General features: G+C 41.9%; 1 protein-coding gene across 1 annotated transcript in view; it reads left to right on the top strand.

Moving 5' to 3' along the window:
• LOC124803199 (neural-cadherin-like) overlaps positions 1–24331 on the top strand; it is a 275285-nt gene that overhangs the window by 140422 nt on the left and 110532 nt on the right. Inside the window, 4 exon segments of the mRNA XM_047264381.1 lie at positions 18386–18558; positions 18652–18801; positions 18927–19232; positions 19308–19581. Coding sequence (XP_047120337.1) covers positions 18386–18558; positions 18652–18801; positions 18927–19232; positions 19308–19581 — 903 coding nt within the window.

The following is a 24331-nucleotide window of genomic DNA, read 5'->3' on the forward strand; positions in this document are numbered from 1 at the left end:
ATCTAAAATTAAAGCACTTTTGAGTTCCGTTAAGGATGATCTTGGACTGCATAAGGCGGGTGTATATCGTACTCCTTGTAGCTGCGGCATGGCATATATTGGTCAAACCATCAGGACCGTGGAGGACGGATGTACTGAGCATAAACGGCACACACGATTACAGCAGCCAAATAGATCTGCTATTGCCGAACATTGCTTGGATACTGGTCACCCCATGTTATATAATAACACCGAGATATTGGCATGCACGTCCAGCTATTGGGACAGTGTCATTAGGGAAGCAGTTGAGATTAAATTAGCGAGCAACCTCGTTATCAGGGATGGAGGTTTCTGTTTAAACTCTGTTTGGAATCCGGCTCTCTCCCTTGTCAAAAAACAGAGGAACAGAGTCAATGCTGCCTCACCTGCGAATTCATAGTGTCACTATCAATAGCTCTGACTTTGGTCATCTTTGGTGGCACTAGTGTTCAGTGTGTGTGTGTGTGTGTGTGTGTGTGTGTGTGTGTGTGTGTGTGTGTGTGTGTGTGTGTGTGTGTGTTATCTTTCCTGCTTCTGTCAGAGAACCGAGGTATTAAATTTGCATATACGCTGCCTGTCCGTTGCAGTTTGCCTTGAAAATGGCGGGGTGTTCTCCCGCTGAAATATCGGCAGTCGCTGAAAGTGTCACCTGGCTGAATTCCCGGAAGTTATTTGAAAGTTCTATACGCCAGGAGAAACTCAGGTCTCACAATGTAAATGCCTGTTTTGTCTATTATTTGGCTTGGAGTATTTTCAGAAGTTTTAACTTATGTTACTAATTTTCAGTCATGAAATTCACAGTCTTAGTCACATTTTATTTTGGTTCTACTGCCATCATCATGCATTCATTCACACAATCTGTTCTGTCAGTCTCATCGTGAAGGAGAACTTTCAGGGATATGGAATGAATCAAGTTACACATTTACAGGCAGAAGAAAATGCTGCCGGTTATTTCTGTAAAGTATACTAATAGCAGTTATGACTAGTACTAATTTATTAAAACTGTTAACTATTTATTTATTTTTATTTATTGAACCAGATCTGATTAGGACCATCAGGCCCTCTCTTACATTGGTCCAGGATTTCACAAATACAGTAGCTTTTTTACATCACAGTTACCTTAGAAATACTGACAGTCCCTGTACTACTGCAGCTGCTGCCACTAATAGTGATAATAATAATAATTAGTAATAATAATAAACATAATAATAATGACTATGAAAATCATAGTGGCAGGTGTAATGGCAAATGTAAGAGAATCTATGGGTGCACAAAATAGATTTTTTCTGATGTAGCAAGTTCTGGGGAAAAGAAATTTAAGGAGACTGCATCAGCTAAGAATACTGGAAAATGAGGAAGCTCAGGTTGGAAAGAGCAATGTACAAGGGACAATTGTAATCCTTATTGTTGCTTCAGTAGATATGCCATTAACTTTCTTCTGAAGCTGGAGATGTTATTTAGTTCTCTAATATAGTGCGAGAATTTATTCCAGAGTTGGGTTCCTTCTAATGAGGAGGACTTCAAGCAAGTGGCTCAACAATGGGGTTATGTAATTATTTTTAGATTACTTCATAAACAGTTGCTTTGAAAAAAAAAAAATAAAAATAAAAACAACACTGCTCCTTCATCTGTACTATTCAGCTGTCATTATGACAAAGCATTTTAACTGTAATATTATGAAAAGGATAAATTATACACACATTAAATTGAAGATACTAAGTAACAGAGAAGAACAATCAAAAGACTGCTATACATTTAAGCTTTCAGCCCAATGCCCTTATTCCAAAGCAGAGAACACACGCACATTCATATTCACACATGCACAATTTACACCCACATGACAACTGTCTCTGGCTGGACCATGGATTGCAACTGCACCTGATGGGAGAAGCAGTCTGGTGTGAGTGTTGGAGGGAGGGGAGGGGGGTAAGGAGGTGGCATGAGATGGGGAGGAGAAGGTGTAGCAGGTTAAGGATGGGACAAGGTGTAGTTGTGCTTGTGGGAACATGGAAGGTATGTGGTGGGGACAGGGTGGGGCTGCTAGGTGCAGTCAGGAGGGGTGTGGGAGGGGGGGGGGCATAGAGCAAAAAAGGAGCAGGGGGAGGGGGCTGAGCAAAAAAGGAGCGAAGTAGGGAAGTGGAAAAAAAACTATTTGTGTTGGTGGATTAGACAGCTGTGTAATGCTGGAGTGGGAGCAGGGAAGGGTATAGGTTGGTGAAGGATAGGGACAAGAGAAGGTTGAGGCCAGGAGGTTAATGGGAATGCAAGATGTATTGCAGGGAGAGTTCCCATTTGTGTCATATACAAAAATTGGTGTTGGTAGGAAGCATCCAAGTGGTGCAGGCAGTAAAGCAGTCATTAAAGTGAAACACTGTTCATTTGCTAGATTGAGTCTTCTTTCTTTTTATGTTTTTTTGATGTTGGGTTGGTTCCTACTTTACTTTCAATTTTAGGTGGACAGTGTGTTCAGTAGTTGGGTGGTCCAACTGTCTCCTGGCCACAGTTTGTTGGTGGCCATTCATGCGGACAGACGCTTGTTAGTTAGTTATCATGTGCATGTAGAAACTTTACACGGGCAACTATTATTTGTCTATGCTGGCAAAATCAGAATTAAACTGATATAAGTAGTAGAGTTAGGTAGAATTTGCATTCCTCAGTTCAAGTATTTGGCTGTATTTTAGGAGTGGCTACTGAAGTATTCATGTACTTGGTGTTTAAATTTTTGAGGATTTTCAGTTTCTTGTCAGATGTCCACAGGCAACATGTTATAGACTTTTACAGTGTAATATAAAGCTCCATTCTGAATACTAGAGGGAGTTGCATAGTGTAATGTGGAAATTATTTGTACTTCAAGAATTGTGGTCACCAGTTATCAATTTTACACAGTATTCATGTTGCAGCTGTATGTAGAATAAACATCAAATCAAATCGAATTTTTATTATCACGTAACATGTCTCATACAATCCAAGATTGTGACATACATAACTTGTCAATTTTAAGACTAACATACAGACTAATAAACTAATCTAACATGACAGTACATATCTGTACTTTACAAATTATCATTTTTTTAAAATCTACAGTTACAATATACATGGTGTTACATTTTAGAAAGATACTATATAACATGACAAATTTTTATTATCACATAAGATGCCTCACACAATCCAAGATTGTTACATACATGACTTGTCAATTTTAAGATTAATATACAGACTAATAAACTAATCCAACATGACAATGACAGTACATATCTGTTACTTTACAAATTATCATTTCTTTTAAATCTACGGTTACAATATACATGGTGTTACTTTTTAGAAAGATACAAGAAATCCTCTTACACTATAGCAGCATTTACTTTTAAAATATTTTTCCAAGCTTCTTTTAGTATTTTTTAGATCTAGATCACTTTTCCCCTTACAGATTTTATTTACAAATTTTGTGCCCATGTAGCATGGAGTTTTTTAATCTAGTTTGAGTATGTGGGTAGGTAGTGCATGTTACGTGTCCCTTTTTTTTCCAGTCTCAAGGTTTTGAGGAGATTAGTATTCTCAGACCTCCAGAAAATAAAGCTGTACTTAACTGCTGAGACAAAATATGCATAATATACAGTTTTTTAACTGCCAGGTCAGTGACACTAGGTAAGACATTCATGATTTACACAAGACTGTTCAGTTGACTAAGAATGTTATCTACATGATCACTTTACAACATACTTTTATTTATTAACACACCAAGGAATTTGCCACAGCTTACAATGTCCATTTGAAGCGGAGACGTGTGGTATCATCGCTTACAGTCATTAACGTTCAGTGAACCGCTTTTATTGCTGTGCGCATGCACTATGTTCAAGGGGGAGGCTTGGTGACGGAAACGACTAGAGCAGTTTTGGTCATGACACATTTATTCTTCACAAGTCTTACACTAAGTTACAAATACAATTCACCCCTAATGCTCATCCATACAGGTGCGTTGCCCTAGCGGTATAGGTCGATTACTGATCCCGGAGGGTATACACTCCAGTGGTGAGCTGTGGTGTGACTGAGTGGACCGAGTGAGAGAAAAGCCACATTGCCGAATGCTCAGCTCCTGGCATGACTGGAGGCACAATGATGTCCACGAAAGGGAGAAAGACACTGCCAAACTGAAGGGTGTGCACACCGCGAAACGAGCGACTGCATTTAAGACTGTGCGTACACGTTTGTGGGGAAGTCACGTTAACTTGACACACATGATCAGTGGTGGGAGAAGTGAGGTGTGTGTCGTGTTGCATTGACCAGCTCACACTGTCCACCTACTTTGTCCCGTGTGGTCCGGTGCGAGACGCACCGTTGCCAAAATTCAGCTTAATGGTATAACTACGCTCGTGAGTGCCTGAGTAAAGCCGACATTGTTATTAATCCAGCGAAATGTGAATTCGGTGTGATGGAAATCGAGTTCCTTGGCCATTAAATTACCCCAACTGGATCGACGCCACTATTGGAGAAAGTGCAAGGGATACTGAATGTGCCACGTCTGTAGACACACGAAGAATTACGTCATTACCTTGGCATGTTGAACTTCTATCACCGACACCTGTCCAATGCTGCTGCTGTGCAAAAGCCATTGACTAAGGCATTACACGGTCCTACCTCAAAGGGAAAGACCCCTGTGAATTGGATGGACGCAATGGAGCAGAGCTTCATGGACTCAAAACGGAATCTCGCAGAAGTGACGCTGCTCGCACAGCCGGTACATGACGAGGTACTTGGCTGTAGTCATGGATGCCAGCCAGGCCACCATCGGTGTGGCGTTACAACAGCGCATCGGCGGGAGCTGTCAGCCTCTCGGTTTTTATCTAAGAAGCTATCCAAATAGCAACATGCTTGGAGCACTTACGACCAAGAGTTGCTTGCTGTTTATGCGGTGGTGAAATATTTCCGGTCGTCCATAGAAGCCCGACAATTCGTCATTTTCACTGACCACAAACCGAGTAGTCACGCATTCCAGAACAATCACACTAAGTGTTCACCGTGCCAACTTCAGCAATTAGAGTACATGTTGCAATTCACGACAGACGTCCGACATATTTCTGGGATAGACAATATCATCGCTGATTGTTTGTCCCGAGCGTGTGCCATCATCTCACCCCATGTGAACTTTGAGGACATCGCCCAAGTACAGGAGAGTGATGAAGAACAGCAGCACTTCCGTCACAACACTTCCAGCGGCCTGCAGCTGGAGTTGCTGCCTGTCCCCGGCTCTGCCCAGAAGATTTGGAGTGACATCTCAATCAGCACGCACTGAGCGTTTGTTCCACAGAAATCCAAGAGCAGTGCCTTTGACCATGCCCACGGACTGTCACACCCCCTGCACCAACACCATTGCGATGCTTGTGGCTGCCCATTTCGTCTGACCCAGGCTTCAGAAGGACTGCCGCAAATGAGCACCCACTTAATGGCATGTCAGCGTGCAAAAGTCGGGAGGCACACCCACGCACACATGGGCAACTCCCCTGACATGACACGCTGACTTGCGCACGTTCACATGGACCTCGTTGGCCCACTTCCTCTCTCTCAAGGCAAGCGGTATCTCTTAACTATGATGGACCGCTTCACTTGTTGGCCGGAAGCAACACCTGCCACGGATATCACAGCCAAGACTGTCGCCACTGCATTCATCGACACCTGGGTGACACGCTTCAGATGTCCCAGTCGTGTGACAACTGACCATGGCTGCCAGTTTGATTGGGCATTGTTCACGCATGTTGCCAGACTGTGTTGCATCAGGTTACACAGGACTCTGAAAACCACCCTAACTTGCCACGACACCTCATGCCCAGAGGCACTCCCACTGGTGATGCTCGGCCTGCGAGTAATGCTGAAGGAGGAGATCGGCGCGTCACCTGCCGACCTCGTTTATGGACAACCTCTGACAATCCTGGGCGATTTTGTCGAAGAAGTACCACTCCCACACAATGCTGTGGCACCCACTCTGGCAGAATGTCTGCACACTCACATGGCCGGCCTCCGAGCGCACACACCATTGCAGCATGGCACCGGGAAGGTATTTATGTATGCTGACCTGCTGCATTGCACGCACGTCATGTTGCGTACTGATGCAGTACAGTCACCTCTCTGGCTGCCTTACTGCGGACCACACCGCGTGATCGCCCGAGGAGACTAAACGCTGCTTATCACGAGCAACAGGAAGCTGTCTACATTGTCAATCAACCAAGTAAAGCCAGCTTACATCTTGCCTGCTCCAGCAGACACACATTTCTTCAACCCGGCGGAACATCTGATTACAGACGACACTTCCTCTGCCAGCGGTCAGATGGAGCATGCACCCGTAGCCAATGTGATGCACAGCTGCAGCCTACTGTCATTGCGCCGCCAAGTGCGCCTCCCCCCACACCACACAGGTAGCTGGCATGCCCGCCCGGACCGCACCCACCACAGGCGCACTGATTGCACCCACCATAGCCGCCAGCAGACTAAGTCATGCACGCCGGCCACCACATCCAATTCAAATGGCCATGCTGCATCGCCAATGTGCCACACCACCCAAAACAGCAAACACGTGCCACAAGCCGCCATCTGCTGTAGAGACCCGGTATCCAGCTGCCCGCACCTTCAGCCGGTAGCCCCAGACAATGCCACCCGTGACCATCACAGCTCCTGGACCTGTGTTCGTGCCCTGTGCCTCCACAACTCAGGCATTGAGGCCAGATCGACATCCTCACCAGCTTACTGTATTCGCGTTGCCATCAAGCTCCGGACATCGTGCTCCACATTGCCCGGCTTGTCCGTAGCAGCTCCCAGACCCGTGTTCGAGTCCCAATGGTACCGCACTCATGCATATTCTATGGACCTCTGTTGTCTCGAGTGTCAAGGTCGGTTTGAGTGCTGTGATGTGTTCCTGTGACTGAGTCACTTGGCGAACTTGTGGAACAGTGCAATGTATGAACAATTGGATTGCCACTCTTGATACCACTCTGAACAATGTAAATAGTAACTTTTTCTGTAGCTCTTGTGAATTAAGACGTCAGTGCCTTCAAGATGTCATACCAAATGTCCTGCAGCCCGCACCTTCACCGTGCGTTGCTATGGATAGTTGTAACCAGTGCCTGCCGCCACTGTCACTAGCCGACTGTGCGAGGACACACCCACCGCATGCACGCCAGTCCAGCGCACTGACGTCACGGGCCACCACCCTTCCAATGCTGACTAATGCCCGCCAACAATGTCGCACTGTCATTATGCAGCATGCGAAATTTAAACACATGTGCAGCACAGAACGGTCACTGTGTTGTTGCAGCTATGGAGCTCTGCTCTACAAGGGGCAATCTGTGTGGTGGGTGCACTGTTCAAATGCACAAAGGGCTGAAATACGGCACAGCCAACACAAGTAAGTGACGCCCAGCACTCACGAGTGTAGTTATACCATTAAGCTGAATTTTGGCAACGGTGCATCTCGCACCGGACCACACGGGACAAAGTAGGTGGACAGTGTGAGCTGGTCAATGCAACACGACACACACCTCACTTCTCCCACCACTGATCATGTGTGTCAAGTTAACGTGACTTCCCCACAAACGTGTACGCACAGTCTTAAATGCAGTCGCTCGTTTCGCGGTGTGCACACCCTTCAGTTTGGCAGTGTCTTTCTCCCTTTCGTGGACATCATTGTGCCTCCAGTCATGCCAGGAGCTGAGCATTCGGCAATGCGGCTTTTCTCTCACTCGGTCCACTCAGTCACACCACAGCTCACCACTGGAGTGTATACCCTCCGGGATCAGTAATCGACCTGTACCGCTAGGGCAACGCACCTGTATGGATGAGCATTAGGGGTGAATTGTATTTGTAACTTAGTGTAAGACTTGTGAAGAATAAATGTGTCATGACCAAAACTGCTCTAGTCGTTTCCGTCACCAAGCCTCCCCCTTGAACATAGTGCTTGCGCACAGCAATAAAAGCGGTTCACTGAACGTTAATGACTGTAAGCGATGATACCACACGTCTCCGCTTCAAATGGACATTGTAAGCTGTGGCAAATTCCTTGGTGTGTTAATAAATAAAAGTATGTTGTAAAGTGATCATGTAGATAACATTCTTAGTCAACTGAACAGTCTTGTGTAAATCATGAATGTCTTACCTAGTGTCACTGACCTGGCAGTTAAAAAACTGTATATTATGCATATTTTGTCTCAGCAGTTAAGTACAGCTTTATTTTCTGGAGGTCTGAGAATACTAATCTCCTCAAAACCTTCAGACTGGAAAAAAAAGGGACACGTAACATGCACTACCTACCCACATACTCAAACTAGATTAAAAAACTCCATGCTACATGAGCACAAAATTTGTAAATAAAATCTGTAAGGGGAAAAGTGATCTAGATCTAAAAAATACTAAAAGAAGCTTGGAAAAATATTTTAAAAGTAAATGCTGCTATAGTGTAAGAGGATTTCTTGTATCTTTCTAAAAAGTAACACCATGTATATTGTAACCGTAGATTTAAAAGAAATGATAATTTGTAAAGTAACAGATATGTACTGTCATTGTCATGTTGGATTAGTTTATTAGTCTGTATATTAATCTTAAAATTGACAAGTCATGTATGTAACAATCTTGGATTGTGTGAGGCATCTTATGTGATAATAAAAATTTGTCATGTTATATAGTATCTTTCTAAAATGTAACACCATGTATATTGTAACTGTAGATTTTAAAAAAAATGATAATTTGTAAAGTACAGATATGTACTGTCATGTTAGATTAGTTTATTAGTCTGTATGTTAGTCTTAAAATTGACGATCGTTAGGTGGTGGCGGTGAAGCTCGGGCGACTTCAAATACACCAGGACGTGGTCAAGGTATGTGAAACAAAATGGCAAGCCTTGAAAGACGCCATCCAGGAATGGCTGCCAAGTCTGGGCAGCATTCCAAAGACTGAAAGTCATAAACAGGCTTTTGAAAAGCCCAAAGGGCGCTACAATAGCTGTTTTTTCAATGTCTTTGGGTGCCACTGGAATTTGGGTGTATGCCTTTGTGCAATCTACCTTGCTGAACACCGCACAGCCTGCCAAAGCATAACTGAAGTCTTGAAGGTGTGGGACTGGGTATTGGTCCAGCACCATTCGTGAATTAAGGGCATGATAGTCCCCACACGGGTGCCACGAATTGTCTCTTTTTGGTACTAAATGTAACACTGATGACCATGGGCTGCTCAATGGTCGAACGATGCTGTGCCACAGCATGGCCTCAAACTCTACCTTTGCTGCTGCAAGTCTGTCAGGCGCGAGTAGACATGGGCGACACAATGTGGGGGGTCTGAGTGTGGTTATTATGTGGTGCATGGTCGAATGTTTAATGTCTCTGGGTGCGCCGGCTGAGTGGGTGAAGTCAGGGAATTTTTTAAGGATGTCAGCATAAGGTCCAGGGCACTTCACAAGTTTGTAGAATGTGGCCTGCCGGGGCTGTCCCACTATCTTTAAATTTGTTGTTGCGTTGATGAGCTGGCTGTTTGCAATGTCGGCTAACAGCCCGTAGTGGCCAAGAAAGTCTGCACCCAGGATCGGGTAATTGACATTGGCCACAGTAAAACTCCACGAGAATGTGAGGCATAGATCTAGATCTAAATTGTGGCTGTGCATGCCATGAGTTGTAATAGCTGAATTGTTTGCTGCTTTGAGGCTGAGTGCCTTGACCCGCCTGCAGTCTCATAACATAGAACAGGGGAATATCGAAAGTTCCAAACCCTTGTCGACAAGGTACCTCACACCCGCACCCCGTTCTGCGACAAACAAATGCTTCGATATCATACTGCAGCTGGGTGTGCATAGGTCTGGTCGCAGCTGGCCTTTTGGGTGCGAGCAAGAAGCGCGGCACCTGGTTGCTTCATTGCTGAAATGGGGCATGGTACCAGCAGTAGCCGCTTTGTGCATGTTCTGATGTCTGTGGGGTACTGTTGGAGTGGCTGTTGCTGTGTTGCCAGCTGCATGAGCCACGCCACCTGTAGCGTGGTCTACTGCCACTGCGATGCGTACTGCCCTCTTGCTGCAAGCCCGCTAACCAGTCGACTTGTGTGAAGAGAGCTGCCACCTGTGCTGCTAAGTTTTGCACTAGCTGGTGCAGGTCAGCATCCAATGTGGGTGCAGGAGGAGCGCACTGCCACAGAGGTGGGGGGATGGTGTCGTAAGGTGCCGCAGCCACGGTGCTAGGTGCCATTATCAGCACATTGTGCACCCGGTCAGCCAAGTTAACGACGGCATCCAGCTGCATCTCCATCTGTGCTGCTATCGCTGCCTGCACCTGAGCTGGGAGGCTGCACACCCAGATAGTGTGTAACAGCGAATCTGGCACCATGTTGGCCTGCATGATGTTCTGCATGTGGCACAGGAACAGTGAGGGCCTCCAGTCACCGCATTCTTCTTGCCGCAGCAGTTGTTGCACTCATTGTTCTTCGGACGACAAGATCCGCCATATCAGCTCTTTCTTGAACTGTTTATAGGATGACTGTGTCGGCGGGGCAGTGATTATTATCTGCACTTTGGCCACATAGTTCTGGTTGAGCTGGCTCACTACGTGTCCAAATTTTGCCAGGTCACAGGTTACATGGTTGCTCCTAAAGACCACCTCCACTTGGCTGAACCACATTACAGGGTTGCGGAGCCAAAAGAGAGGCAGCCTGATCAACACCCATCTGGTGCTTGTGGGCGCTCCTGCGATTGTAGGAGGCATTGGTGGGGTGGGGATTTGCGCTTCAAAATTGTCCTGGGCTGACTGTGGCTGCACAGCATCTGCGTGTGAAGTCCGTGCTTGTAGCTCACTCTCCAGCCCCTTGTTGTGTGCGAACAGGTTTTCAACAGTCTTTTGCAACTGTTCTAATGTCGCCATCTTAACTTAGAGTCAAGCTCTCACACAAGGGGAAAGCACACAATGAAAATAACACAAATGACAAAGGGAAACATTCAAAAAAGAATAACACTAGTCAGTTCGCAAATGAAACATAAACGCACAAAACCAATACAAACAAAAGAGTTTGTTCAAAAAAAAAAATAGCTTATCACGACGGAGCACTGTTTGGGCACGGGCATGTACATGCCAGCCTACTCGCAGTTCCACGTCACTCATACCGGCGTACATTCGTCACCACATGTTTTTAGCCTCGGATCACATTGGGGTCACCAGTGAAGTGGAGACATGCGGTATCACTGCTTACAGTCATTAATGTGCTGCGAACCAGCTTTATTGCCATGCCCATGCACTATGTTCAAGGGGGAGGCTTGGTGACAGAAATGACTAGAGCAGTTTTGGTCATGACACATTTATTCTTCACAAGTCTTACACTAAGTTACAAATACAATTCATCACTAATGCCCATCCGTATACGCACATTGTACTAGCAGTATGGCTCAGTCACCGATCCCAGAAGGTATACACTCTAGTGATGAGCCGTGGCACGACCGCGTGGACCGAGCGAGACAAAAGCCGCATGACCGAATGTTCAGCTCCTGGCACGACCGGAGGCACTGCAATGTCCACAAAAGGGAGAAGGGCACTGCCAAACAGAAGGGTGCACACTGTGAAACAGGTGACTGTGTTTAAGACTGAGCATACGCGTTTGCGGGGGAGTCGCGTTAACTTGATGCATGTGGTCAGTGGCCAGTGGCGGGAGATTTCGATGTGTGTCGCGTCACATTGACCAGCTTGCACTGTCCACCTGCTTTGTCCCATGTGATCTGGTACGTGACGCACCATTGCCAAAATTCGGTGTAATGGTATAGCGTCACTCATGAATGCTGGGCATCATTTACTTGTGTTGGCTATGCTGTAGTTCAGCCCTTTGCGCGTTTTTTTGTTCATATAGCTAATTTCACTTGTACACCACGCTGATTGTTTCATGATGAAATGAAGTTTAATTTCAAATTATTATTTTTTACCCATGCCTCCACCTCCCCAAGTATCTGTTTCGTACAGCGATTAAGTCTTCATCGGTTTTACAGCAGACTATCGCTGTTGAATCATCTGCAGAAAGGATGGTATTTGACTCAGCCTGGCATGGCATATCATTGATACCATATAATAAAAAGACGGTAGTGTCCCTAATATCGAGCCTTGTGGGACACCTAATTGTATGTGTTTCCAGCCAGAAAGGAATCTCGTGCCGCTGTAATTAACAAGTAGTCTTTGTTTTCTGTTTGCCAAATATGATGACATCCAACTAAGAGTTTTCCTTGAAAACCATAGTTAGTCAAATTTTGAAGAAGCTGGTAATGGTTTGGTGTCAAAGGCTTTGGTAAGCTCGCAGAAGATGCCTGATACACACATTCTATTATCAAGGCTACTGCTAACTTTTGTGACCAATTCATTTATTGCATGGGTTGTACTGCAGCCTTTCCTGAAACCATACTTGTTCCATGAAATAATGTTGTGGGATGAATTATAGTTTTCTGTTTGGTCACATGCAGCTCTCTCAAATATTTTTTTTAAAAAAGTAACAATGAGATACACCTATAGTTTCCCATTTCATCCTGTTTGCCGTTTTTATGAATTGGCAGAACTTCAGCATATTTTAACTAATGTGAAAAACATTCTTCTTCGAAAGACTGGTTGATTATGAGGGAGAGTGGATGTGCAATACTGTGACATACTGTTTTTATTATTCTAGTGGGAACCTTTCCCATCCCAATGAGCTTAAATTTTTAGGGACATTATGGTTTTAATGACATCAGAGCTTAAAACAGGTGAAAATTTAAAACCCAAGCAATTTCTGTCTGCCACACTAGTAGCTGTACTTGACAGTGAGCAGTCACCAATTTTGTTACAACTAATGAAGAAATTATTGAAGGATTCACATATAGCATTGGTATCTATAACTGTTCTACTGTTTATCAATAGTTTAGATAGACATTTTGTCTCCATCTCACTGCCAACCTCACTTCTTATACCAGACCAAACAGCTTTGGATTTTTTTTTTCTTTTAAAATGACTGTATTGTTTTCATTGTGCTTTACTAGTTTAGCTACTTTGTCAGATTTTTTTTGTATTTGCTTACATATTTAAGAAATTCGGGATTTCAATTAACTTTTGCTTCCATATGTGGGTTCCTCTTCTTAATGCTAGACCTCTAATTCCTATTGTTACCCATAATCTGCTTTTCTGAGACTCAGTCTTTACTGTTACAAAAGGGAAGCATTCATTGAATATGCTCATGAATTTGGTTGAAAGTTATTGTAGTTGTCATATGTTGAGGTGTTTTTGCTGACTGACCATACAGTGAGACTTAGTTTTTTAATAAATACTTCCATATTCTTGGCTGAAGTTCCTACATTTGTTTGCAAGAGCCTCCATACCTGTTAGTTCTGCCAAAAGCTGGTGGCCAGTTTATACCCTGGAAGTCTGTTGAGAAGATTGATATTTTTAATTCTAAGCCAATGTCCATTCAGACATATTACTTATAATGACTGTTTCATACTTCCTAATAGAATTTGAGTATCATATAGCTTGTTGATAATTCTTCTAGACAGATCTCCAATGTCCAAATGCATAATGAAGTTATTATTGCATACATTATCAGGTAAAGCATCTTTAAAACTAGTTTGTTTACATGTTAAAAGAACTTCCATCTTTGTATTGAGTACTTCTTCTGTATTGTTAGAGTTGGGCCTAATCTGTTGGAACTGGCATCTTTCACTAGTTTCCCTGCATGTAGGCACTTAAGGCAATGGCTTGTTTACTTGTGCAGCTGTTTTCATGCATTATTTTGTCAACTATATCTGATGTGAGTCTTTTCATACCAGATTGATTCAAGTGTTGTCCATGCATTGTGTAACTAGCTTTTTTATAACTGTTGACATCGAGAAGTCTTACATTTTTGAACTTTGAACAAAAGTGTTTTACTTTTTCATTCATTCATCAGATTTAACTGCTTGTTCAAGACCAGTCCACCAGATCAAACCTCATAGGTCGATCCATCTCTATAATGTTTGTAGTCGATGACAAATGCTAGCCATACAACCATATGATAGAGTTTGGTGAAGGTATACAAAGTATGTTAGCAATTTTGTCTGCATGTCAACACAATGAGAGAGATTTCTGAATGAGAAGCAGACAGAAGTAAGCTTTTTGGTTACTGTATCTACATGCTGGTGCCATTTCAGTTTTATTATTTAACTGGGTACCTAGGAAATTTGCACGTGGCTTATACTTGTAAGCCTTTTGATCTCAGCTTCTGGTACATGTAAGTCATTTTTATTTCTTTGTAACTGCGTAATATGAGTTTTTGCTAAATAAAGGTTAAAGTGTTGGCTGTAAACCAGTTGTAAATGTGTCCCATTATTCTGCTGGCTGTGTCTAGTATGTATGTGTTTGGATCCTTTAGCAACATACTCATGTCATCAGCAAACATTACACTTTATGAAGAGTCCTCCAATTCCTCTGGTAAATCTTTTATGCAGAACAAGAACAAGAGTGAGTCAAGCACAGAACCTTCCAGCACGCCATATTTCATGTTTCCTCCTCTGATTTTAATGTTATTCCTGTTGTATCATTTGTTAATGTGACCATCTCTTTTCAGTTGCTAATATGAGGGCTGGAACTTAAATAGTGGCAGTAATAGCACCTTGGGCAGCCTGAGCAAGGCATGTCATCGACAGTTCCTGTCTCTCTGTACCTCCTCCATGTCTGAACAACATCGCTTTGGTTCACTCCGAGACGCCTGGACACTTCTCTTGTTGAAAGGCCTTCCTGGCACAAAGTACCAATGCAGACACAATCAAACTGTGGTATTGACATTCTAGGCATCGTTTAACTACAGACAACACGAGCCATGTACCTCCTTTCCGGTGGAATGACTGGAACTGATCAGCTGTCGGACCCCACTAATAGACACTGCTCATGCATGGTTGTTTACATCTTTGGGTGGGTTTAGTGACATCTCTGAACAGTCAAAGGGACTGTGTCTGTGATACGGTATCCACAGTCAATGTCTATCATCAGGAGTTCTGGGAAGCAGGGTGATGCAAAACTTTTTTTGATGTGTGTATTTCCATCATGAGTGGGGTTCCTAACTAACTCTTCTAGGTAGTTTTCAGAGCAGGTATTTGGTAATGTTTCATAAGAGTCTTATCAGGCCCACCACTAATAAAACTGTAATTTTCCCAGTTAACTGTTGGATGATTAAAGTCTCCACCAGTGATTGCAGTATGATTGGGGAACTTACGTACAAGTGAACTGTAGGTTTTCTCACCGGCTGCAGTGGCTGAGCGGTTCTAGGTGCTTCAGTCTGGAACTGCGCGACTGCTATGGTTGCAGGTTCAAATCCTGCCTTGGGCATGGATGTGTGTGATGTCCACAGGTTAGTTATGTTTAAGTAGTTCTAAGTTCTAGGGGACTGATCACCACAGATGTTAAGTCCCATAGTGCTCAGAGCCAGCTGAACCATTTTTTGTTGGTTTTCTCTATAGATTTTGATTACATCATGAGATGAGTCTGGTACATGATAGAAGATTTTATGACCACCTCTGATACTGAGTCTTGCCCAAACAATCTCACATGCCACTGCAATTTTTATCTCAGTGGATTTGAGTTTTTGAGATTCTTGTCTACTATGACAAATACACCACCTCCATTTCCCATTTACCTATTATTTCAATATATACCTATAATTTCCCTAAAAATAAATACAATGCTGTGCTCCAAACATACATTCTCAGAAATATATGTTCAACAGTAGTAGAATTCTCCTGGCCAGGGATGCCACCTTTGCCAGTGCTAGTCTGCTTTTTATGTCCTCCTTACTGTGTTGATAATGGGTTATTTTGCTGCTGTGATTGCAGAATTCATTAACTTCATCCACTTCATGATCCCCAATTCTGGTGCATTTTATGCACTTTAGCCCTGGAAAAAGCAGTTTTTGACCCCCCCCCCCCCCCCCCTCTCCCTCTCTCTCTCTCTCTCTCTCTCTCTCTCTCTCTCCCCTCTCTCTCTCTCTCTCACTCACACACACACACACACACACAGACAGAGAGAGAGGTACAGATACATATGTAATAATAACAGAGGCTTTTCCAATATACTTCTCCAAAGTGCTAAATCACAAATGACATAACTGAGCTGTATGTTTGGCTTAAAAATATTTGTCATCTTCCAAAGAATCTCTGTGACATTTCTGTCAGTCCTCTCTTATTTCTTCTACCGAGCAGTAAGATCTTCTCTGTCTTCTTTACGCTTTCCTCTAAAGTTTTCACTTGCAGCTTATACCCTGTACCATCAGTCTGCTTCTCAACTTGTTGATTTGTCTGTATGCCCTTGTCTACAGTCTCCACAGCTCTTCAGCTATTGGAGATAGCTAGACTGAACTATCAGGATTGGAGCTTCTCCTAAATCTTTCCACTTTTTTGCAAGGCTTCACTCTAATGCAATCTTCTGACCTAGATCTAAAATTACTACTGCAAGCTGCAACTTGCTATTGTACTAACTCTTCTTGAGCTGCTGCCAAATCAGCTCAAAGTTTCAAGATTATCTGCTCTTTTGCCAACAAAGTTATTTTGTAACATAGTGATAACCACTGGATCTTCAGAAATTGCCAGTATCATTCCTCATGTATGTAGTATTGCAATATCCCATACAAAAATAAAGTTGACATTTCTCACACTGATTTCCATCCCTGACAGTTCTGTGGCAGTGTGCACACTAGTCCATTTTGGCAGTAAACTTTTGCTTCAGGCATTAAGTTAATGATGCCAGTTCAGTGACAGATAATGGCTAAGGGTTTTCTAAATCAGATTTTTGATGAAATTGTTTGGAAAAGAGAACTATTTAGTATAATTTCATAACATAAATTAACTATAGGTTTTGAGCTTAAATACCTTGTGAAAATTATTCACAAAAGAGTACTTTATTTACAAAAGAAAACTAAATTTATTTACATGTGATCATTTTTACATCATTTGTAAGAGCAGTTTATTGGTTCTAAAGAGCCTCTTAAGGAAGGTTCTATGGTAGACGAAAACATTAACAGCACCAAAAGAAGGATTATTTTTAAGATGACCTCAGGATCTGTCTTACATGTTGATATCTGCCAACTTGGATTTAGATTACATTTCTTCTTTGGGTCAAGTGGTCTCTTATGAGACAGTTGGCTGTAACAAAACCATTCTCTTATTGTGTATGGTAGATTCCACCTTGACTGAGTATTTCTGGCACATGGAAGAAATCAAAGTTATTTTATGACACTCACACAGCCACAGACACACTCAGTACTGATTACTTTATACTACACAATACCGTTACTGCCTAACTGCTTATGTTACAGATTTTTAGGTTCACAAAAACCTTTCGTAGACGAGCACATGGCTGATTTCTGTCCCTATTCTCAACCAGCATTCACGCTCTGATTGCCTGCTGGCTGACTGACTTACTAACAAAAAACACTCATTTAAAACAGAAGGCATGCTCACAATTTAACAACAGAAATTATGTTTTATAAGTGCATTCAGTCATAATGTTTTGTACATGAAATGGAAACCAAAGACTATTATACTTAACAAATTAATTACCATTGCTGTTGGTATTAATACCTCTCAACTACCACAAAAATTGATTACCTCTGTAGTTATGGCATGGGCGTTGTGTAACTCCATTAATCGATTTTAATCAACCAGAGTACACTGTCCTGCCCCTTTGGTTGACTCATTCAGTACAATCTCTGCAGTACACCTGTCCCTCCATTTCTTTTTTGATGATGAACAATTTTAGAGACATATTAGTATTGTTTAACATTGTATGACCAACTCATACTTCCATTCTACCAAGCATTATGGTTCTCTGTGGGTGCTCAGGTCTCATGCTATGTCCAGACTGTTGTAATTTCAACAACTTCTTTTTACCACTCAAAATTCTGTTTCTTTTCTCTTCAACTTTTACTTGTTATCTTTACTGTCCACATAACAATAGCATTCCAAAAATCTTGCAAGCGTCAAACATAAAATATTATGCGTAGCCAAAAGAAATTTTTGTGACATAAGCCCCAGACTTTTCCACAATAAGCTATATCTATGTTATTTGAAAAGTTTCTCTAACTTCCAACTAGTTTCATTTATGTGTAATTTTAGATGTCTTGTAAATGTCACAAGGTCACTGAACCATGTCTTTTATATTTGCATAAATCTTATAGCCGGATGAAACAACTGCTCTTAATTGCAGTAATTCTTGTTTGTAAAAGTAAAATGAAATGGTTACAATGGTTATTCTATATCTACATTTACACTCCACTATCCATCTGGTATTACAAATATTTTACATGTTTGATATAACTGTCCTCATACAGCATTTATAGATTTAAAATTCACAGTTCTTTGTGCATTATTCTTTCTCAACAGGAACAGGAACTGTTTCTATCCTAGTTAAAGATGTTAATGACATGCCACCTGAGTTTGCAAAGACTGAATGGATTGCAGAAATAGATGAGACAGAGGGATTAACTGTATCCAAAAACACCATTCTGACTGTTACTGCTCATGATCAGGATGAAGTAAGCTCTTTCCAGTACAAGGTACCATTCATTGCAGATGTCCTCATACAGATTTCTGTAGTATGTGAATATAGACATCAGAAATTAAAGTCATGTCAGTGAATCATTTCTCAGGTTGTTGAGAACAGTGGCTACGGTTCTGACAAATTCACACTAATTGGGAATAACGATGGAACTGCCTCACTGAAAGCAGTCAAGCCACTTGATTATGAAGAAGGAAAACAGAACAATTATTTTAGATTCAAAATACAAGTTACTGACAAGGTATGTAACTTTGTTATTTATTGATGAGATTGTCTGTGATTGGTCTCTTAATCTGGTGTAAAAATAAGTTATTTATTCATAAGTTTTATACATTTCATTACTATACTGCCTTTATTTATTTTAAGGAGAGGGATAATGATACTGAAGGGTATCACACCAGATATGCTTGGGTAACAATAAAACTAAGAGATATAAATGACAATGAGCCAACCTTTCAAAATCACAGGCTTGAAGTATTTATAGAAGAAAAAGCCAGTATTAATACTCGTTTAGCTACATTTAGAGCAACTGATGCTGATAAAGGAGGGAAAAGTAAAATTAATTACCAGATTCAACGCTCATCCGATCCTAGGAGACATTTCAGGATAGATCAACATGGAACTGTTTACCTTCAACGTAAGCTAGACAGAGAAACTATGCCCAGACACCAGGTAATAAGTTTGTTGTGATATTTTTTGCCTTTTATTGTATTTTCTGTGTTCAAACATGATTTTTCTTTTGTGTAGATACAAATACTGGCAATTGATGATGGAACTCCACCAAAAACAGTAACAGCAACTTTGAGTGTAATAGTGAAAGATGTCAATGACAATGCACCAGTGTTTCAACACAATTACCAGGCTGTCATTCAAGAAAATACTCCACCAGGAAAAATTTTAGAAGTTTTTGCAACTGATGAGGATGACAGCCATGTGGGTAATGGTCCACCGTTCACATTTCGAATTGCTGCAGATGTAGATGATATCATCAAGTCATCATTTCACCTTGAAAATTATCACTGTAAGTTAATTCTTCTATATAACCTATATGAACATTTATAAAATACCATTTTTATAAGTAACTTTAAAGTTCCAATTGTTAGCAGTAAGAAACTATTCTAAAGACTTCAGGAAAAGCACATGTTAATCTTTATTGTTGTTTGAGATCCACATGAACTTGAAACACACACACACACACACACACACACACACACACACACACACACACACACACACACACACATTCATTTCAAAAAATCATCTTACTAAACAAGGTAAGTTTTAGTAGTGATGATGTACAGGAAATCTGAACAAAAAGATGTGCAGATCAAATCAGGAAAAGAATTACTTAAGAGTAGAAAAGTGCATGAGCACATGAATGTACAATGTTAAGGATATTGAATAGGAAATGAACATAATGGTAAAATAAATTGAATAACAAATACAGTGATTTGATGTCTTTGACAAATGTGAGAATGTGACAGTCAAAAAACCTCAAGTATCTATTTTTATCTTTGCAGGAGAGCTATTGTGTCAGTTGTACCCTTTTAGTGTGAGTGCACATAATCAAATAGTGCATGATGCAAGTGCCTCCACAGCCAATCTAGAGAGGTCGCCTCATAACCTGGACAGACAGTGCAACAAGCAATGTGTTCTGTGTACAACAGCGCAATGCGAGCCAAGCACAGTGGGGCCCTCAGCCTCAATGACGTTTACTTACTTATTGTATGCTCACCTATGAGACTGTATGTTGATGTGCTCTATAGTCATGAGACTTTGTACTGTTACCCACTTCATTCAGTGTTATTATGAAGCTCCTCATGTGGAAGCAGAATAAAACTTCGCAGTGCTACTTCTGATATTGTGTCTGTACAATGTTACAAGATACTTGGCAATGGGGATGAAATTCTACTCTATATGTTTTGTTTGTTGGTTTGATGTGCTGCCAACATAACAGTGGAAGAAATTCTTAATCTCCTCTTGAACAGCAGTGACCTCTCACCAATCAGCAGCAGATTCACTCATGGCACTAAACAATCTGGCAGCCTTGTTGATGCGCCAGTTTCTGACACCATTGATGCAACTGCCACTGTTTCCTCCACATCATGATTGTGTGGAAGATTGGGATGCATATGGAAAATACCTTCAGCAAAATTTTCAAGCTTTTGTAGGTGCCAATCCTAATTTGTGTAAGGATTTATTTTTGTCATGGATTTCTCCTATTGTTGATCACCTTTAGTGTCATCTAGCTCCTCTTCAGGAACCTGCCAGTCTCTCTTTTGATGAAATTTGTCAGTTGTTCTCAAATTATTATTGTAAACTTACTCATGTAATTGATAAATATCATAGCAAGTGTACTCATGTTATTGCTGCTTGTGATGAGTTCTACTGCTGACAAAAGTAGCCACAACAACTGTACAGAGCTTGGGCAGCAGAACTTCATGAGCTTATCCATCATCAGCTCACTGGAACTCGTATGCTGATTCAGTGGTTTGTGATGCTATAATATGCCTGTCCCTGATAGGGAAATTCATGAATATTTGTTACAATGTGAAAAATCCCTCTCTCACAGATGTTCTGAACATTTATCAGTCTTTTGAAGTATCTAGGACATTATGAAGTCACAATAAGCATGGTGTGAAATAGCTGCCATTGCTTCCTCTACTCCTCGATTGGCTTCATTAGCTTTGATTGGTATTGATAGCTCATAGAGGAAGATGACATCACGGCTGAGCAACCTCAGCCTCCATGCTGGGTAAGCAGTGCTGTGCTAAGCAGCAGTCAGCGTCACAACAGCAGCCATTTGTTCCTGTTCTGTCCTGCCCTTATGGTTTTGTTCAACATGAGCACATAGCATGCCCAAAGCATTGGGCAATGTGCAACTGTTCTCAGCTCTCAGCTTCCTTCACCAAACATCAACATGGACGTGAACAGTATTTCCCAAGTGATGGTAGTCCCAAACAGTTTTTACATTGAAATAGATATGGTGTGGACAAAATGTTCAAAATGTAAGTGGACACGGAGAGCAATTACTTTGTTAAGTTCTCAAACCTATGTGGATCTTGGAGCACAGGCATTGTATCCTGTCTCTTGTTAGTTACAACAAACAACAAATACCTATATCAGGACAGTTTTCTACTTCTGTAGCTACACTGAAAACTTATTTGGGTCAGACACCTTTAAAATTTTTGAGCTCTCTATTTCTGATAAAGTGCACCCGTTATCAGATCAAGTTCTGTATCAACAACTGGATGCACTCTGCTCAGAATATTCCTACCTGCTTTCAGAAGGTTTAGGTTGTGCTACTACTTTCAAGGCAAGCATCACAACGAAACCAATGGTGCACCTCTGATTTTTCATGCTCACTCAATCCCAGTAGTTTTACGGAAGTAAGTCAAATTCGAACTAGATCAACTTATGTCCCTGGGTGTTATGATGCATGTCTTCTCTAGTGAATAGTCTAGTTCATTGGTAATTGTCAAAAAACTTAACAACAACCTTCAGTTCTGTGGTGGTTTTAAAGTGTCTGTAAATTCACAGTCTGTTATTAGCACCTATCCCTTACCCTGTCAGGATGAACTCTTCATATGTCTTTTACAGGGGCCACTATTTTTCCAAAATAAACTCGTCAGAAGCCTCTCCTCAGAGTCTTTTGCAGTGGCATGGCTGGATAAATTCTTCTTCATTTTCAAGCCACGTCAATTCCAATGTTATTGGATTGAAAACTGAGAAGATTTTATTTTGTCATAAACCTACTTACAGTTGCCTCTGGGTGGTGATTTCAAACATGTTCTCACAGTGAATACCTTCTCCAGGCTATATCAATACCAATGCCTGCCATTTGGTGCAGCTAGTGTCCTTGCCATTCCCCAACAATTTTTGGAGCAGCTCACAGCCTCCGAGCTCTTACAAAAAGCATTATGTGGAAGTTCTCTCGGTTACTCTCATTTCTGACAATGAGTGTCAGTTCCTATCCCAGGCATTTCATGATTTCTCTGTGTTCCCCTACCTTTTACCCCCAATCTAATGGGGAGGCTGAGTTCACAGTTCACACGTTTAAGACCCAGATAAAAAAATGTGTGCAGAATTTTCCCCGCCAAGGAGGCATTACTGTTTTTTCTGATGGCCTACCAGATGACACCAATTGATTCCTGTAGCCTGCTGGGCTTCTCCATGGACACCAGCCGCAGACACTGATCCATTTCCTCCATCCTGTTCTCACCTGCCTTCGAATTCTACTGTACCACATTTTCTGCCAGCAACGGCATTGTGGACAAATGGTTTTGGTCAGCAACTCCACTGGTTATCGGCAACCATCATTCATCAGAATGGCCACTGTGTCTACACTCTCTGAATGGAAGACTGGGAGATCTGGTGCCATAAAAATCAACTTCAAGTCCAGGTGGACACACACCTACCAGCCCTGGCCACACCACAGCCTTCATTGGTGCCCCAGTCAGAGGTGCCACATATCTACAAGTGTTCCAGCCTCAATTTCCACCTGTGTCAGTGCCGCCTGATAAGCCTACAATATGACAGCCTCTGGCAGCAGCTCTGGTTCCTCTCCAGCTGATGGACACAGGCCTCTCTGGTTCGATGTCTCCTGTATGGCCGCATCCTGTGGCAGAGTCACCTCCACCTTCCCCAACACCCTTGGATGTAGCCATGGATTCCAGCTGTACTGCCTGTTGCCAGTCCCCCAGAATGGGGGATAGGGGGCAGGTGAATTGGGACGCTACTCACTCTGACCACTTTCACCCATATTCCAAGGTCTCTGCTGACCAGGAATTGGACATGGGCACCATCTCCGAATCACAACCGGTGTGCTTGTGGAGTATTCTGGGGAAAAAAAATTGTTCCACTTCTTGCCATCACGTGAAAGTATGGCACTATAAGCAGTCAGAATGCAAAATGTTTCCTGTTTTGACATCAGTATGCTGTTTGTCACTTGATGACATGTTTTGATTTCTTTTGTGAAGTGGCTGTTGGTGTAAATAAACTATCATCTTCTGATGTGCCCTAGACTTTGGAGAGTACTACAGTTCAGTGTGTCACCACAACTTTCTTTTTAAAATAGTAAAAAAAAAAAAAAAACTATGGAGGCTTTGGTACTGGTGGCAGGAGCAGTTTAAGGAAACTTTTCATGTCTCAAAATAACCATTAATAATGTACAAAGTTCTATCAAAAAGTTTCAATTTTGGTGCTCAAAATACATCAACTCTTTTCTTTTCTCTATTGGTTATCCAAAACTATCGTTCTTTTAACAAAGTGAAACAGATGTAATGTGAATTAATGCACAGTAGAGGAAAAATGCCTGGTTATCACTACATTTTTTCTAGACTTTAGCCAATTTCAAATGAGGCTCTGTTAAAACACCTAGACCCAGCTATCAAACCAATTATCTTCTGTGTAAAAGAAACATAGCACATTATCAGAAAATTATAGGCTTGAGGCAATCAGAAACAGAGAGCAGAACAAGCTTTGAAAAATCTCAAATCCAAACGTGAAGTATGGGAAGGAGAGACTCAGTCCTAACAGTAAGCTGTACCAGAAGACAGATGAAGTGATGGAATTGAGTACATGGAGAAGTTCATAGTTTATCCACATTTACTGAGCATGGAGTGGGGTACAGTAAGAAAAAGGGAATGTACAAGTTGCTCATATCAAGGAAGGCAAGACCAAAAATTTGTTTGGTTGTTGTGAAATAATCTGGTCAAGACAGATATAAAAAAACTGATGTACATAATGTACACAGATAAATTCACATGACA

The sequence above is a fragment of the Schistocerca piceifrons genome, chromosome 6 (assembly GCF_021461385.2).
Source record: "Schistocerca piceifrons isolate TAMUIC-IGC-003096 chromosome 6, iqSchPice1.1, whole genome shotgun sequence".
Classification (NCBI taxonomy): domain Eukaryota; kingdom Metazoa; phylum Arthropoda; class Insecta; order Orthoptera; family Acrididae; genus Schistocerca; species Schistocerca piceifrons.